Source organism: Artemia franciscana, chromosome 3 (genome assembly GCF_032884065.1).
Source record: "Artemia franciscana chromosome 3, ASM3288406v1, whole genome shotgun sequence".
NCBI lineage: Eukaryota > Metazoa > Arthropoda > Branchiopoda > Anostraca > Artemiidae > Artemia > Artemia franciscana.
The window spans coordinates 22,969,425-22,988,743 of record NC_088865.1 but is presented as its reverse complement, the minus strand read 5'-3'; the positions used below and the strand labels follow the sequence as shown (position 1 = coordinate 22,988,743).

The following is a 19,319-nucleotide window of genomic DNA, read 5'->3' as shown; positions in this document are numbered from 1 at the left end:
TTAAGTGACCAAAAAAATTGGAGGGCACCTAGGCCTCCCACGCTCATTTTTCACCAAAAGTCACCGGATCAAAATTCTGAGATAGCCATTTTATTCACCGTAGTCGAAAAACCTAATAACTATGTCGTTAGGGACGAATTACTCCCTCGCAGTCCCCGTGGGAGGGGCTGCAAGTTACAAACTTTGACCTGTGTTTAAATATAGTAATGGTTACTGGGAAGTGTACATACGTTTACAGGGGAATTTTTTTTTTAGGGGGGAGAGTTGGGGGGTTACGTGGGAAGATATTTCCATGGAGAAACTTCTCATGGGGGAAGAGAATTTCAATGAAGGGGGCGCAGGATTTTCTAGCATTATTTGAAAAAACAATGAAAAAATAAATATGAAAATTTTTTCTACTGAAAGTAAGGAACAGCATTAAAACTTAAAACGAGCAGAAATTATTACGCATATGAGGGGTTTACCTCCTCGTTATACCTCACTCTTTACGCTGAAGTATTTTGTGTAATTTAAACTATTTATTCTACGGCCTTTGTGATTCAGAGGTCATTCTTAAGGAATTGGGACAAAATCTAAGCTTTAGTGTAAAAAGCGAGGTATCGACGAGGGTTGAACCCCCTCATATACGCAATAAAAACATACGAAGATAGAAGTTCGTTACGTAAGTTAATTCGTAAGTTACGTATATTTTTTACCAGTTCTTTATTTTTACTCTATTTTTCCCAGTTTCTAGTTTCTTTTTTAAGTAATCAAAAACTTGGAGGGCAACTAGGCCTCCTCCCTTGCTCCTTTTTTCTCAAAATCGTCCGATTAATTGCAATTAATTAATATGCAAATTTCGTTTTAATTATTTATGTGCGGAGAGCCAAGATCAAAACATGCATTAATTCAAAAACGTCCAGAAATTAAAATAAAAAAAATAAGTTTTTTTAAATGAAAGTAAGGAGCAACATTAAAACTTAAAACGAACAGAAATTACTCCGTATATGAAAGGGGCTTTTCCTCCTAAACGCCCCGCTCTTTACGCTAAAGTTTCTTACTGTTTTAAAAATAGAGTTAAGAGAAAAAGTCAAACTCTAGCGTAAAGAGCGAGGCGTTGAGGAGGAAAAGCCCCTTTCATATACGGAGTAATTTCTGTTCGTTTTAAGTTTTAATGTTGCTCCTTACTTTCATTTAAAAAAAAACTTGTTTTTTTTTTATTTAATCTCACTATAAATTGTAGGTTTTCATGCTACTATGAGTCAAAGGGTCTAAATGAAAAAAGCAGCAAAAAATAAAATATTAGTTAACAGTAGAACTGGAATAAGAAGAAAATTTTTTGGTTCTGATCTATTAGATAAAGATATTTAAAATAATTCGAAATTTTTTGATAGTTTTTCGTGGCATAGAAAAACAACTAAGACCTTTAGAAACTTATAGAAAAAATTTAGCTTTCCCAGAATTGTCTGTTTTCAATTATATCTAAAACATGCCAAAAATGTACTATTCAAATATAGATAAGAGCAGGGCTGAATCTGACGTAATTTACATTGGAAATTATCATTCATGTCATTTTGCCAAACAAAAGCATATATATGCATCAGTAATTTTGATTTTAATTTGCTTCAAAAGCCGGAAGTTAGTTTCAAAGCAATGTTTTTGTTTTATTAAAAAAAATTATTTATTCTACCCTGATTATTTCATCTTGGCTTCCGTTAGTATGCACATAGACAATTCCAATTGTATTTTAATCAATATATGTTTTATTCCATAAGATTCTTTACTTTAAAAGCAAGCACAATGGGAGCTGCTAATTTATATAACTAAATTGCTTTTATTTCTATTAGTTCGACTTTTCAATCGATTCGACGAAAAAAAAAATCAGCAACTGCTATTTTTTTCGATTTTGGCCAACTGTTCCACTGTGCAGTAGCATTGCCATGATTCTAGCTATTCCACGGTGGGGGAGGGGGCTTCGGTACAGTAGATTTACTAATCATCACTTATCAAAGAGCTTGTCAGACCACAGACAAAAAAAAAGAAAAACCGTAGCATATATTCTTTAGTGAGGACTGGTGAAATAACATTTTGCCCCTTCCCTTAAACACAACATTCCAGCTCCCCTCTCCACCATCAATAAAGAAAATATTGCGCTTCTACCCCTAAACATGCAAAATTCCAGGTCTCTTTATACTCCCTCACCCCCATCACCATAAAAAAAAAAGTAAAAGGATTAACTCGGCCCCGAAGCTACGGTGCACTTACCAAACTATGCATAAAATTCGTCATCTTTTGATGAAATCTACCAACTGTATGCAATTTCTGCAAAACGAAATACTCGCTTCACTTTATGCATAGAAAACGTACATTGCCTTATAAAAATCGGAAACCTACTGACTGTCTTTTATAGTAAAGGGAGGCTTACTCTCGTTAGGAAACACACGTTAAGATTTTTAATCCTTCTTAGAAGGGAGCTCTACTATATTCTGCATGCGTACAAGCATTGTCTACACGATCATTTCATGATTAAATACTTACTGAATTTCTTCAATATTGCTCAAACATACTTATTTATCTAGATTTATTTAACAGATACATTAAACACAAATTATACACAATGGATTTATTTACTTTTTGACTTTTACTTGTTTATCTATTTGCTCTTATACGCTCGCTGTTCTCTGGAGTAAACATTTAAAAAACTTATTTTAAGATAAAAATGAATATTAAATAGTATATACCTTGTATCCCGTCCAATAAATACCAGAGCCGGTGCGTCACTATCACTAGCGAACTTCTTAACCATTCCTTGAACCATCCCATCTAATTCTTCATCACTAAAACAAAAGATTCAGGTTGATTTGAAAGACCTTTTAAAAACAAACAAAAAAGAGAGAAAAAACTTTTTAACCACTCTATCTAATTCTTCATTCGAAACATTCAGCTTGATTTGTACGTCCTTTTAAAACAGCAAAAATAGAAAGAACAGACCTCTACCTAATTCTTCACCACTATAACGAAAGAATCAGCTTGATTTGAAAGCCCTTTTAAAACAACTAAAGTAGAAAGAGCAAACTTTTTAACAATTCCTTGAACCATTCTATCAATTGTTCATGATTAACACTCATTAACACTCAGACAAAACACTTATTTTGATTTTTACCCTTTTAAAAACAGCAGAAATAGAAAGAGCAAACTTCTTAACCATTCCTTGAACCATTTTATCTAATCCTTCGTCACATAAATGAAACATTCAGCTTGATTTAAAAGCGGTTTTAAAAACAACAAAAATATAAAGAAAATAAAGGTGACTAGAAAGTAACAAAACTTGTGATTATTGAATCTTAGGAAGCGATACAGTAATAGCTGATACATTTATAAGGGCAGAAAACAGAGGCGCCATTTAAAAAAAACGAACGATTAGGGGACAGCAACATAGGCAACACGAAGCTTCTTTTTATTTACTACCGCAAGCATGATTCTACCACAAAATCATAGAATCGTGTTTGTCTATTTTCTATTCTTTCTGGCTTTTAAAGTTTACACATTTAGAAATTTGGCAAATGCCTAATTGAGGAACCTTTTGCTAAATTGCAGTGAAGTTGTGGTAATAGGTGAATGAAAATTTTAGGAGCCAATATGCAGCCTAAATTAGGAATTGTGAAGATCGCTTGAAAAACACCTTCCCAGACCCTAATTTGGGTTGTTGATTCTTTTCTGAAAATATCATTCACCTTACTCAAGACCTTTGTAAGGTATCAAATAGCTCCTCAACTAGAAACTTAGGAGAAACTGTTTTTTCCTCGGGTATAATTCATGACGAAATAAACGAAATTCTTGCAATTCTACCTTACTTTTCCTATTTATTAGTCAATGCCGGGACAAGCTCTGTGATTAAATGAAAATTATTTTACAGCATTTTTGTCTAATGGTCATTGCCATTATAAAACAAGCCTTTCTAAAGTCATTTGCCCTTGATATATAAAGTTTAACTTCAAAACTAAGGATAGTTTCCAAGTCACAGTCATAACTGATGACTTTGTATTGTTCCGCTGATGAAATAAGAAATGATTTGTCTTCCTCATGAACAAGTAAATTATCAAAGCTCTTTAAAGTAAAAACGCCATTGCTTTCTAGTTTTAACTTCTTTGTTTTCTTTATTCTGCTATCGTTTTGTGTTCATTGATCCGCGTTCTCGCTTCACTCTTCTTAATAAATTTGAAACTATCACTAAAACATCCTCAAGTAGCAGAAACTAATATTGAATTATGATACAAATATAATTTGATGTAATTCATATAATTTTATGTTCAGTGTTTATTCACATATAAAATTCCTCAGCGAGAATAATTAGATTAATCATGTTATATACCTGAAACCACACGAAAAGACATGGCAACTGATGCACTAAACCATGCACAACGATATGAAGCTGCTGTTTACAACCTAATAGCTCTGAGGTATAGCAATGTTTATGCCATAAAACCACTGAACAATCAAAAGTCTGATACATTTTCATTCAGATTAATAACGCTTTACTGGTCTTAGTCATCAAGATATTTATATGATCAAATATCGTCAATACTCATTTTTCTCATTAACCGAAACTGGGAAATTCAAAATTTCAGGCACCAATAGATTTTCGGCGTTCCGTAAAATTATTATCTATAAAACGATCAAAAAAATCCTTTGGGTTTAGAGAAGAAGCAATTAATTTCCAGAGTTCGTTGCTTATTAGGCCCAATAAATCATTTTAATTAGGATAAAACTTAGAATCAAACATTGTCCGGAGTAACAAAAACTATGGTTCAACTATTGTTGCAAAAATTTACTTTCGAGCTCGATAAAACTTGCAATTCTTCTTCCTTACATGTTGCTTTACAAGGAAATACAATGCAAGATACACATATTATTTTCAGGAGTACACGTTGAATTTGCGTGAAAAAGCTCCTCAGGAGATTATTGAGTTGAGAATAAGCACTTTAAGAGGATACTGATTCCCATTCCGTCTGCCACAGTCCTAAAGCTCTGTATAAAAAAGGTAGAACGAGACATAAAATAAATTTTCCCCTCCCTAAAAGTCGTCAGAAAAAACTAACGACGGCTAGATTTCTTAGGCTGTTTAAAATCAAAGCATTTTTTGTTATATATAAGGTGAATTGATATTATACAGCCACCAAACTGCACACCACAAGATGACAAAGGGGGGTCTATTAAAATCAACGAGCAACTTACGAAGCGTTGGCAAGCTCTGTTGCCAGAATTTCCCATTCATGAGCCAACATATCACCTTTGCGGTCAACCAGTTTGACTCCATTATCAACAACAGGATTATGAGAGGCAGTTATCATGACTCCAACAGCCGCTGAAACAAGACATTTTTTTAATATCTTTACTGGTCATACATATTGTTACGTTTAGCTTACACAGAGGAAGAATTTACGCAACAGATGGTGGGACATTATTTTATAAGATGAGGGATGATATAGGACTTATAGGATGGGTCTGGAACCACCAAAACCCTGTATGCATTTTTATGCAAACAGGTATTTCCCAGTTTCCTGGGAGGTGAGTTTTAGAAAAAAGGCTTTTTTTTTATCTTTTATTGTTTTAGAGACCTTACGTAGAAAAAATATCACCCAGCAATTGGCGAATTTATTGACTTTTAACGACTCAATTAAATTTAGCGTAATGAAATTTTCTATAATTTTATAATACTTATGAGCAAACATGAATATACGCACTTTAAGATACCTACTCCAAAGGGGTTTTATATTGTTTCAACTACAAATAATTCCATGGAATCTTAACTTGATGGGGGAGTTTTAAAGTATCTTAAGTTAAAATTTGATCTTTTATGTACTTTGTTTTCTTTTTATAAGTCAGAATACATTTTTAGATAATGAGTTGGCTTTACAATCCATCTCAAGTAAACATATGCATTCTTATATTGTCTGGTATTACTAAAGAGTTTGTGGTCAACTGATCAATTAATTAACGTGAACCTTTCATATATGTGAATTTATAGAAGTCAAAGCTGCAGAGAAAGCACAGAAAGTGAAAATAACAAAACCTGAAGGTGATTTTGCTCAACTTAGAAACACATGGGAGAGCAGAATGAGTCAAGTTAGGTGGAAAATGAAAACATTTTAGGCGACAACAATGAATGAAGCTAAGGACTACAAAGAATCAGGGATATTTGAGGACGGAAGATGTTAGGCGCTTACACAAAGTTATTTTCCTTCTTTCTTGGGTGTGGGGCAAAATATTACAAACGCACAAAATTGTCGAATAGCTTGGGAAATATATGAAAATACATAAAATCATAACCAGTCAGTCTTTTCTCCCAAACCTGCGTACATCTCTGATTTTTCCCGCGGAACCTGAATTAGCTGTGAGAACATGTCTATCTCTAATATCCCTCTATCCCATCGCCTCGGTAATGCGCCACAAAAATATTTTAGGCATCTTTTAGAGAAATAGTAAAGGTATGATTTGATTTTATACATAAATCTTGGCAATGAGAGACCAAAAGCGACCACTTATGGATAGGATAAACTCACTTCGGGGGTATATACTTGGCTAAATATGATACTGTTGGGTGGAGGGGGAATAGATTTATAAACTACATAAACATCAAATAATATGGAAAAAGCCCTGTAATACACAAGCAGGTAAACAGTAATCACAAATCTAACAAGAAGTATAAAGCCAATTCGCCATCGGTTTCAGTCTGCTTGCAGTTGGAATGTAAGAAAGAGCACAAGGAGCTTGCAAAGGCACGCTAGCTAATCCATTAAAAATAAGTATGTTAATAGGATGGGGGCCGAGGAAAATCTTCTCATGGATTTTATATAGTCGTCAAGTAACATTAGGGTCTAAATTACTTAAATACCTTACATTGTTTTATGCAATATAAAAAGCGGAAAAATTCCTTTTTTTGTAGTTAGCGAAAAAGATACTAAGAAAGCAAGGACAAATATCAACCAGATTTTTCCTACGGCTACGATCGTGAGTAAACAGGTTAGGTTGATACCTACATTGTTAAACAGCAGGTTAAGTTGCTAGGGCATGTACTCTAGGTAAACAAAGACTATGTATCAAGAACAATTCTACTAAATAGCCTGATAGGTTGTAGAATAAAAGCTGGACAGCCCTAGTATTAGGCTAGGACACGGCCATAAAAAGTGGACAATTCGGAGCTTTCTTAACAGGTGACCAACAAAGAAGTGTCGAACGGTGTAACTGGGAGTTTACTAGTGTGTTGACCTAACGTCTTGAAGAGTTTGCACTGCTAAAACCATGTGCGGGACCACGGAGGGGGAAAACGGCCATATATCCCCCAGGAGCCCAAATGTTGTCCTGATGGAAGAGCCCGAGTTTTCTGGGTGCCTCCCTTCCCAAGCATAAGTTCCGTATCCTCCCCTGATTAAGGCAGTATTAAAATTGTATCAGAGTTCAAGGTGAGAGCTGCAAATCTAGTTTTAAGGACAGGGAGGCAAACTTCACATCTGGTAGTACAATTCAAAAATAATTCACTAATTGTATTCTAATTTTGCAATTAGAACTTTACCTTTGACATTCTTCGCTCGAATTGTAGCTAAAATTCCCATTCTATACATAATATGCGGAAGCTCTTCAGCTCTGGAAATAAGAAGAATACTACTGTTAGAATTTTTGTTATTACAACAGTTTCGTTTTCTTTCATTTATTCATTATTTTTTTGATTAACTAAAAAAGCTTTTCAAAGAAAAATAAAGGTCATATTAAAACCCAAGACAAGAAGAAATAAAGTCAAATAATTATTCAAACTTACAATTAACATAAACTACTATCAATGAATAGACAAAACCAAAAACGAACAAAAATAAAAATGAATGATCAATTGAAACATAAAGATAAAAGAATGAATATATACGAATATAAACAAAGGACTGTAGATGAACAATCCTAAAACGAACAGAATTATAATGAACAATAAAGCCAAACTTGAAACGAACAGAAGTTACCACAAACAGTACATAGGAGTGGAGCTAAAGCCACCAAAACCTTTTAAAGACCAGAACAGCATTTGCACTTCCCTGAATAGTATCTGTATTCCCAGCAATATGATTTTATTTCTCGTGATATCAACAAAGGCACAATAAAAAAAATAATACAAAAAGGTTAATTAACGTTTACAAACAAGAGTTTTACTATCCTCCACACTCTCAAACCCTCTAAACGGCTTGAGCATCGTATGAGTCTTATTGAAGGCGATATGTGTTTTGAGAACAGTGCAAATTTTCTACTTGCTAGAACAAAAAAAAAAAAAAAAAGAGAAAAAAAATTATAATAATGAAGATTACTGGAAATTATTGCTTGGTACATCATGATACTAATTGCTGGAAGTCCCAGCATCTTTTGGTTTTGGAGGAAAAAGGGAGGGTTTGCATAAAAATTTTAGTGACAAACCAAATGAGAATAAGAGGAAGTAAGAGAAGTAGATAAGGCATTGAAGTATGAACGAGGGAGGTATGAAATGAAGGTAACTGATGAAATTGCCGAGAATCTGGATGATGTGTTCAGAAAAAAACAAAGGTAAAATATTTTACTGGCATGTTGAGACATTGAGGGGAAGTAGACAGTCCGGACTTGTCCCATGAAAAAATAGGAACAGGACCTCAATTAGTGATAAGGAAAGTGTTAAACAGTGACGGGCAGAACATTCTGTGACTGTTTTAAGCCATAATGAAGATGTAGAAAATAAAACATAAAAGACTGAAATTTATTTGGCAGTTTGGAAGTCAGGGAAAATTGATTTTGCGAAGAAGAGTAAGAGCGATAACTACAAGGATTAAAGTATATTAAGGCCTCTGGTATTGAGAGTGTGGTAACTGAGCTTATGAACTAAGATGGTTGCAGAGTTAGGGATAAATTACTGAAGATTATGAATACAATTTTTGAAAAAAAAAACGAAGAAGGAAGTACTTAGTGATCGTAGGAAAATTTAGTTGAACCCCTCCAGAAGGAAGGCGATGCAAATGAGAATGGTAATAGTAGAGGCATTAGCTTGGTTTCCGTAGGAAGCAAATTACTTAATATTATGACCCTTTAAAGAATAAGAGATGCTGTAGATAAAAGGTTAGAATAAGAAAAACAAAAACAATATTAAAAGTAGATAAGAGAAGCAATGTTGCTCCAGTTAAGGTAGGAAATGAAATCGGTAGCTGGTTTAGTATTGATTCAGGATTTAAGCAGAATTTTACACTATCTCTGTTTAAAAGGATTATTTTAATGGGCTTTGTCCTAAATAACACGGCAAAGCCTACGGGATAGCATGGAATCAAATGAGAAGGTAAAAATCTCCTATACTTAAATTATGCAGATGACTTGATTGTCATATATATATGTTAGAAAAAATTAAAGAAATTAACGGAGGCTTTGGGAGTTCAGTGGGCAAGAATAGATTCAATACCAAAGTTAAAAATACTAAGTCACTTATATCAAAGCTGAATTTCATGCTTGAAAAAAAGTTTAAAAGAATAAGAAAACAAGTTTGGGAACACACTAAAATATTCGAATCTACGGTAATGGCAGTGGATAAGTATGGTTGCGAAAAATGGGCGCTTCAGAAGGCAGAAGAAGATTTGTTAAATGTCTTCAGAGGAACAGAGGTATGTAGATGGTCTTAGGTATCCATTTGGCTGACCGTGCACCAAATAGCAAACTACCTAGGACAATCTTTCTGGGGATATTATTCCTGGAAATCCCTCTGCTGACTCCTTCAAATGAAGGTTCAATGACCATTTTAACCTCAAGCTTTCGGAACGAGATAAATGAATAGCCGCATATCAGATACCTTTATATACCTAGCGCTGCGAACATGGGAATAAAAAAAAAGAGAAAAATGAGCTTTTATCCCACTTTCTAGGGCTGTAATGAAGGAAAGGATGACTAGGACACATTCCACTGGTTAAGGATGACAAGTTGTCAAAGATAGTTTTTTACCCATCTATTTGGAGCTGCACCAAAAGCAGTTGTCATCCCCGAAGGTGGTGGGAAGAGGTAATAAGGAAGGATCTAAAGGAAATTTGAGCTTTATGGAGGGAGTAAAAAGTTAAGCTTCGAATAGCTTTGTGTGGAGGAAGATCCTGTAGAGTTGTGTTGACATCAGGCGGCTCGGTAGGGCAGTAAGTTGTTGGTAGTAGCAGCATTAATTAAAAGAACATTTTTAGGTTATAGTTCTTCCTTTTCTAGGTTGTATCTATTCAGGTGATATCAGTTCAGTTTGTTGTCTTAAAAAGAAAAGGGCGTCATGATTGACTACTACCATAATTGTTTCCTTAATCTCCAGTCTTAGATGAAGAATTGTGGTCCTTAAATTTAAGCTGATGTGCCCATATGGCCGGAAATTTTAAAGCTGATCAGAGGCTAAAAAACCGTAATGAAAGCAAAAAAAGAACAAAAAAGCCAATTTGTTGTTTCCCAAGTCGATTCACCTCATTTTTTGAAAACAATATTTCCTCTTAGGTTAGTTTGACCCAGTAAATATGCCCAGGAAGTTGCTAGCAAATCAAAGACAAAATAAATCTGGGCGTATATTGGGCGTCATGCGTCAACACAAGGCTTTTTCCATACATTTTTCTTCACTAAGGTCCCCTGTAAGTCTAAGCCAGTCAGATAAAACGAAATTTGTTGGCGCAGTTGCAGATGTCACATATCAAAACAAAAAATATTAAAGCATTTTGTCTTCTTTGACCTGGCCCTGTTATATATGTCCTGTAAGCTACAAGCCTATCAGAGACGAAAACATTTTCAGGCGTTACTAGCCAAATTATTGAATTAATTTTCTCCGTTTCAGTTTATGTTACTTGCGTGTTTATGAGGTGCTCCCAAAGAACCTATTTTATCATGCACTTGGTGCGTGATGTCTATTGAAAACGCCAATATCCACAGTGGGGAGGGTAGAGGGTAGTACCAATTATGTCAATCTTGTATTTATAACTTGTGCTTATTCTTCCCATCAAGTTTCATCCCGACCTCTCCACTCTAAGCGTTTTTCAAGATTTCCAGTTTCCAAGATTTCTGTTCCCCCCTCCAACCCTCTGTGTCCCCTGATCCGATTTGAATTGAAAATGGAGCATCTGAGACACAGGATTCTTCTATATATCAAGTTTCATTAAGATCCGATCACCCATTTGTAAGATACCTCGATTTTCACGTTTTCCAAGAATTCCGGTTTCCCCCTCCAACTCCCTTCAATGTCACCAGATCTGGTCAGGATTTAAATGAGAGTTCTAAAGCACAAGATCCTTCTAGATATCAAATTTCATTAAGATCTGATCACCCGTTTGTAAGTTACAAATACCTCGTTTTTTATAATTTTTCCGAATTCCCCCCCCCCTCAACTCCACCAAAGATAGCGGAACCGGTCTGGCTATGTTAGTCACCTTTCTTGGACTTGTGCATATTTGTTCCACCAAGTTTCATCCGGATGTCTCTGCTTTAAGCGTTTTCCAAGATTTCCAGTCCCCCCCCCCTAATGACATTGGATCCGGTCAGGATCAAGGAGGCACACTCGTGCCTCTATAAAGAGGCGAACCACGACAATGTTAAGCGATCTTCGGTTCCAGTGGTCGCAGAGGGATGGGGAGGGATGCATTTCGTAGCCCAAGCTCCAACTAAGAAACCTGCCAAATTTCATCCCCCTCCGACTTTTCCTTCATGGGGAAAATCTGGCCAAAAGTTTCGACCGAAGATCCCAGCCCCCCTTTAACGTTGTCCGATCGGGCTGAAATTCACAAGTTAAGGTCCCCTAGGGCCCAGGAGCTTATCCGCGAAATTTCAGCTCGATCCGATAACTCCTTCCCTGTTTTCCAGAAACCACGCATAGCCACATAATGTTCATGTTCTTTTTTTTCTGCCACGCCTACAGGTCACAGCCGACATCGGATCTGGATGTACGAAGACTCATTCGACGCGGAATTCTCCGAGTACGTGCCCTGGAAAGTTTCGTCGGAAAATCTTAACCCCCCGATTTTCTAGCTTACAAAAATCCATTTCCCCATAAGAGCCCATGTTAATTTTTGAAATTCTTAAAAGTTCTTTTTAACTGTTAGCTCACGTTAACTGTTAGCTACCCGGTTAGCTCAGTCGGTAGAGCGTGGGACTTTTAATCCTAAGGTCAAAGGTTCAAGTCCCTTATCGGGCGGTTTTTTTTCACAAAATATGAAAAAAACTTCGTTTTCTTAAAGAGTTAAAGAGGCTGCGTCCCAAAGTCGAACCTTAAAACGTACAGGAATAAGGAGAGGCAGTCCTAATTCCTGTACGAGGAGTACAGGAATTATTAAATTACATCCACCATGAATTGTAGAAAAACGTACAGAAATAATATGAAAAAAACTTCGTTTTCTTAAAGAGTTAAAGAAGCTGCGTCCCAAAGTCGGACCTTAAAACGTACAGGAATTAGGAGAGGCAGTTGGGGGGCTGCCGCCCCCCAAACCCCCCGCCTTTAAAGACTCTTTTGTACAGGTTTTTTGTTTTGTTGATTAAGAGAGGGCCTTTCCGAAGCCAAGAGCGGGGGGTTAGGGGGGCGGCTGCCCCCCACAACAAAAAACCTGTACAAAAGAGTCTTTAAAAGCGGGGGGCTTGGGGGGCGGCAGCCCCAACTGCCTCTCCTAATTCCTGTACGTTTTAAGGTTCGACTTTGGGACGCAGCCTCTTTAACTCTTTAAGAAAACGAAGTTTTTTTCATATTATTTAAAATAAGAGATCTGAGTTTCAAGGTCCTTCTAGATATGAAATTTCATTAAGATACGATCATTCTTTTGTAAGTGAAAATACCTCATTTTTAATAGTTTTTTAGAATTACCCCCTCCCCGACTCCCCCAAAGAGAGCGGATCCGTTCTGGTTATGTCAATCCCATATCTAGGACTTGTGCTTATTTTTCCCACCGAGTTTCATCCCGATCCCTCCACTCTAAGCAAGTTCCAAGATTTTAAGTTCCTCCCCCCAACTTCCCCTTCACCAGATCCGATCGGGATTTAAAATAAGAGCTCTGAGACATGACATCCTTCCAAACATCAAATTTCATTAAGATCCGATCACTTCTTTGTAAGTTAAAAATACCTCATTTTTCTAATTTTTCAGAATTAACCCTCCCCCCACCTCCCCAAAGAGAGCGGATCTGTTCCGGGTATGTCAATCACGTATCTAGGACTTGTGATTATTTTTCTCACCAAGTTTCATCCCGATCCCTCCACTCTAAGCGTTTTCCAAGATTTTAGGTTCCCCCCCAATTCCACCAAATCCAGTCGGGATTTAAAATAAGAGTTCTGAGATATAATACCCTTCCAAATTTCAAATTTCCTTAAGATCTGATCACTCCTTTGTAAGTTAAAAATACCTGTTTTTTTCTAATTTTTCAGAATTAACCCTTCTCCCAACTCCTCCAAACAGAGCAAATCGTTCCGGTTATGCCAATAACGTATCTAGGGACTTCTGCTTATTTTCCCCACCAAGTTTCATCCCAATCCCTTCACTCTAGCGTTTTCCGAGATTTTAGGTTCCCCCCTCCAACTCCCCCCAATGTCAGCGGATCTGGTCGAGATTTAAAATAAGAGCTCTGAGACAAGATATCGTTCCAAACATCAAATTGCATTAAAATCCCATCACCCGTTCATAAGTTAAAAATGCTTCCTTTTTTCCAAATTAACCAGCCCCCACTCCCCCCCCCCAGATGGTCAAATCGAGAAAACGACTATTTTTAATTTAATCTGGTCCGGTCCCTGATACGCTACCAAATTTCATCGTCCTAGCTTACCTGGAAGTGCCTAAATTAGCAAAACCAGGACAGACCAACAGACAGACAGAAAGACCAACAGAATTTGTAATTGCTATATGTCACTTGGTTATTACCAAGTGCCATAAAAATGAGAATTTAGATAAGCATGAAATTAAAAGAAAATATTTTAATAAAATCTTGAAAAAAAAGGTAGGTAAAGAGTCTGATAAAGATTTATGTAGACAATTTTGAAAGATTATCATTAGTTTAAGCGAGGATGGAACTGTCAGAAGGGAACTTGACAAGGGGAGGGGCGTACTTTACATTTGATTAAACTTTCACGTAGGATTTCCCCTTGAAATGAGGGGGGTATTCCATGGAGGCTGATTCAGATTTATCTGCATGATTTGAAAAACGAACAGAAATTAATATAAGAAAAAAAACAAGTTCTTTTTTAACTGAAAATAAGGAGCAACATTAAAACTCAAAAAGAACAGAAATTATTACGTAAACAAAGAATTGTCCCCTCCTCAATAACTTACTCTTTACGCTGAAGTTTGACTGTTTGTCCCAATATTTTAAGAACGGCTATTGAAACACAGGGGCCGTTTAATTAGAAGAGAAGCTTTTTTAAAAGTGCTTACAGTCTTACTGTAAAGAGCAAGATATCGAGGAGGGGGCAACCCCTCATATACGGAATAATTTATATTCGCTTTTATTTATAATTTTCCTTTGTTGCTTTTTGTTTTGAGTTTTGGGACTGTCGTTTGTTCAAAAAATAGAGAAGAACTTTCAACTATGCTGCATTAGATAGCTATCTTAAAATTTTATTGGATTTCCTTAGGGAGAAAATGGAATTGGGAGGTTACTAGGTGTCCTCCAATCTTTTTGGTCACTAAAACAGGTCACTGAAACTTCGGTGTTCCGTTCGAAAGAGCTCCTTTCTGATTTTAAAGGACCATTGAGTCAACCCAATCAACGCTGAAAAATAAAACCGACAAAAACAAACAAACATGAAAAATCTGTGGCCTTTTTCTGCCAAAAATACAAAATTCCTTGCTTTTGTAGATAGGAGCTCCATAACTTCACAATAGAATTCACTGACATGCTGAATTTGATAGCGCTAATTTTGTTCTGATCGCTTTTTTTCAGGGGAGGGGGTCCGCATTTTTGGAAAATCAGGCAAATTTTCTCAGACTCGTACCTTTTGATAGGTAATATTAAACCTAATGAGCCTTACATACTTGGAATCAACTTTAAAAGCCAGTTCTTTCAATGTATATGCTGTTATCAAAACTCTGTTTTTCAGAGTTTGGTTACTATTTGGCTGAGTCACTCAAAGCACAAATTATATTCTGGTCTTTAGAATACATGGGGATCGTCAGCCCAACTCATCATAGTACCTGAATATCTTGAGGTCAACTCGGTTATTTGTAGTAATTTCTGTTGGTTTACTACTACTACTAACAACTCACCACAGCACCAAGCCATCTACACCCTCCCAAGAGGTTCCCATTCCCTTCAAATCTTTCTTAAGGAAGTCCTCCCACCCCAGACGAGGACGACCTGCTTTCCTTTTAGACCTTGACGGTTGGCTGAAAAGGACAATCTTTGGCAATCTGTCATCCTTCACCTGCACAACGTACCCTAGCCGTTTCAACCTTCTCAATCACATCTCAACCACATTTTCCATACAGGCTGCTGTTTGAAATACAGCCAGTCAGCCAGGCACCCAGAACAATCCATAGGCAATTTCTCTAGAAAACATCTAGCAAATCTTCACCCGCTTTTTGGAGCACCTATGTTTCAGAGCCACATTTGACCATTGTCATCATTGTGGCTTCAAATATTCTAATCTTGGTTTGCAGACATATCTTTCTATTCTTCCAAACTTTTTTTCTGTGAAAAAAGAAAAAACACCCAGAGCCTTGGCTATTCTACTTTTTACATCTTCACTGCTACCACCATCTTTACTAACAATACTACCAAGGTAAGTGAAGTTGCCCTTCTGATCAATCTAATTCGTCACACAGCCATCACCTTTTCATCTTCACTTATTCTTGGCCTTAGTGACTTGGTCTTCTTAACATTAATTTTCAAATCTATTCTAGCACCCTCAACTTGCAAAACCTCTAAAAGTTCATTTATTTTGCTCACACTTTTATCTAGGATGCTTAAATTATCAGCAGAATCTAAGTCAAGGAGAGTTTTTCCTCCCCATTTGATTCTGTGGTTTCCAATTGCCTTTCTTGTGCTCCTATAGACAAAGTCTATCAAACTGATCCATTTAAAGTGGGATAGAACACAACCCTGCTTAACTCTTGATTTAATACAAAACCAGCTCCAAACCTCATTTCCTACCTTAATTGCAGCAGTTAATTATCCTCATACATAGCACTAATCACTTTAATGTATTTATCTGGTATACCATAAAAGGATAAGATCTTTTCTAAAGCTCTTCTATCAACCAAATCAAATGCTATTTTATAATCTATAAAACTGAGGACCAAAGGTAGTTGACAACTTGGGCCCTTCTCAATTATTAACCTAAGAGTTAAAATTTGGTCAACACATCCTCTACCATTTCTAAAACTGCTCTGTTCTTCTCTTAAAACTTGTCTACAGCATCTCTCAGTCTAAAAAACATCATATTACCAAGTACAATTGAACCAGATCACTCTACACTTAGAGTTTCTATCATGAACTGTTTGATTTGCATATTAGGAGGGTGGGAATGCATACTTTGTTAATATATAGGCTCTAAGAAATCCATGAATTCCTAAGAAAACTGGAAAAACATGGAAAGAAGTGAATATAAAGGTTCTCCTGCTGCAAAATATACTAACTAGGATTATTGTGCATATTATTGAAATAAGAATTGTTTTCTTAACATGTCTTCTTATGTGGTGGATTGCTTATACATCTTTAGCATAAGTAATCTGTAACGGTTGTTTTAAGATAAGATCATTCTCTAATAGAGAACAGGGTATTATTTTGAGGATCCTTTAAGAGCTCAAAATACACTTGCAAAGGAAATGATTTGTATATTTAGAGAGGGCATGAAAAGATGCATTCAGTGGTATGTTTATCCTTTACCTAGCTAAGCAATAGAAAAAAGTCAAAATTTACCTACATATTTTCCTTAAACAGGTAAGTCAATAGGCCTGTCTTCTTTGCAATTTTTCAAATCTTTGAAATAGGGAAAGAATGATAACAGGAGCTGTAAAACACCTTATCAAGATATAATGTAGGCTTTATATTTATTCCTGAAAGATCTATGACCCTAACCTAACCAAAATTAACTTCACTGGCATACCTAGGTTACTGCTAAAAGAGAGGGGATGCCATTATGAGAATCAAGTTGCGTATTCATAAAAAATCTATTCCAAATGTCTTTCAGCCAAACAATTATTCAAGAACCAGAGGATATAGCCTAAAAATTGCTATTTAAGGTAATCTAAAGTAATCTTGAATTAATTTAGATTGAATCCTGGGTAAATGCTTAGTTTCATCACAAGCTGCATAAAGTGTGTATTACTGCATATAGATTACTGTATATAGCTAGGTTCTGATGATTGCATATTGTTTCTTTGTCATTATTAGAGAAGCACATCCATTTTTTACCTTTCTAAAATGCCCCTCCAACAAGACTAAAAATATATAAAGTGGGTTTGCTTACAGGTAGCATTACTTATAGAGCAAAGTGTATTAGTCCATGAGCCCTGTGGGCAGTAGGAAGAGGTCTGTATTCAATATTTATTCAACAAAGAGTGATAAAACTAAAAACAAAATGATACAGACCTCACCCTGCTGCCTGCAGAGCTCATGGACTAATACACTTTGCTCTATAGGTAATGTTACCTGTAAGCAAGCCCACTTTATACATTTTAAGTTTGCCTCATGGAAGAGGATGGTCAACCAGATATAGATATGCTTCTAGAATTAGCATTTCCACTTTAGAGCACTAGTGATGAAACTAAACATTTACTGAATCTTGAATTAGGCTACTAACCTGTATTCTCTGTATTCTTTGAAACCTTAAAAGTAAGGAAATAGTAGATAGCCTATAGCAACATAAAAGCTCTTTCCAAGGCTGTAGGCCTAATCTAAACCTGGGATGCATCCTACAAAATTTTGGATGCAACCTCATTGGTAAAATTCTAATTAATTGACTTCTTGCTATCTCAGAAAGGGTTTAGGTTACAAAACTGAAACTTTCAGGGATGAATCTAGAGACTAAAGTGTGTCCTGGGAAGGTATTTTGAAGCAACTACCTCTACTCCTTCCCCCTCTAGAGGGCCTTGCCCTTTGATGACTTTTAAAAATATGTGTGTTATAAAAGTGAAACCTTGCAAAATAGATCTTCTGCTTAATTGAAGTACAACAAAATTGTTTTCAGCTTCATAACTTTACTCAATTCTATTTTATAAGGTTTTAATGATATGCAAATACATTTCCTAAATTTTGAAAAAAAAACATTCATATGGTTCAAAATTCTACTCAAATAACTGGAATTGCATTTTCAGAACTAAAGGCAGAGAAAAAGCAACTAATAACTGAAAAATAGGGTAAAATGTTGTTTTGTCAAAACTTCAATAAGTATAGACCTGTCATGTAGGCAAATTTCAGGGCCCTCTAGAGGGAGGAGTGGAGGTGAGTACTTTAAAATACCTTCCCATGACATACTTTAGCCTGTAGACCCATCCCTGAAAGTTTCATTTTCCTAAACTAAACCCTTTCTGAGATAGCAAGAAGTCAATTAAATAGAATTTTACCTTTTCATTTACTAAGTTCAACCACTTTCCAAGATAGTAACAAGCCTCTTGTCAAACTTTGTAACAAAGTGTTGACTGATCCCACTTACATTTCATTAGAGGAAAATGATTCCTTCAAAATGATAATGAATGCATAAAATGACTAATTTGTCTTTTGTACAGGTTAAAACCTTTTCTAGTCAAATCTGCTGCCTTATCTATGGTCAAAGCTCTTCTAAATTGACCTTACCAGCATAGCATACCAAGATTTTCTTTTAATTTAAAAATTATTGAAAAATGTCAACCTTGTTCGAAAACCAGCAGTTCCATAAGCGATAAACTTATCGTGTTTCCTAGGATACTCCATTTCAGTTCTGATAGCTTAGCCTGTCACCTATCTTTACTTGTATAGAATATTGCACGATCGACTTCTTCAAAATAAATGTCAATACCATTTCCTGACACCATCTACAAAATAAACTCCTAGGCATGTTTCTGTTTTGTATCTGACGGGCAAACACAATAAAAAGCAGTTCGCACTTATACCAAAGACTATGGGTAGCTTACCGATTATGGGTATAGATTACCCATACTTTTTGTTCGTTAGTTTATTTAATTAATTTTACTTCAAAAAATTATAACAACAATTTCTGGATAGTAAGTCTCAAAGGCCCGCGTCTGCAAATAATTTTAACGCTCTTTCCTTAAAAATGTGTCCTACTTTTTTAAAGTCTTTTATTTCTGATCTTGCCGTTATGAATATACTATTTTTTATAAAAGGATTTCCTGCATTTTATACGTTAATTATCTTTCCTTCGTG

The 19,319-nt window shown here is 35.8% G+C and overlaps 2 protein-coding genes across 2 annotated transcripts in view; both read right to left on the bottom strand.

Moving 5' to 3' along the window:
• Nucleotides 1–18,952, bottom strand: part of LOC136025034 (phosphoacetylglucosamine mutase-like) — a 54,248-nt gene extending 35,296 nt beyond the window's left edge. The window contains exons 1-4 of the mRNA XM_065700679.1: nt 18,805–18,952; nt 7,553–7,623; nt 5,215–5,344; nt 2,721–2,816 (exon numbers count right to left, since the gene is read on the bottom strand). Of these exons, the coding sequence (XP_065556751.1) occupies nt 2,721–2,816; nt 5,215–5,344; nt 7,553–7,623; nt 18,805–18,866 (359 nt within the window). The 5' untranslated portion in view covers nt 18,867–18,952. The remainder of the gene's footprint in view (nt 1–2,720; nt 2,817–5,214; nt 5,345–7,552; nt 7,624–18,804) is intronic.
• The window catches only part of LOC136025036 (alpha-(1,3)-fucosyltransferase C-like), a 94,910-nt gene that overhangs the window by 72,691 nt on the left and 2,900 nt on the right, over nt 1–19,319 (bottom strand). The gene's annotated exons all lie outside the window — the stretch shown is intronic.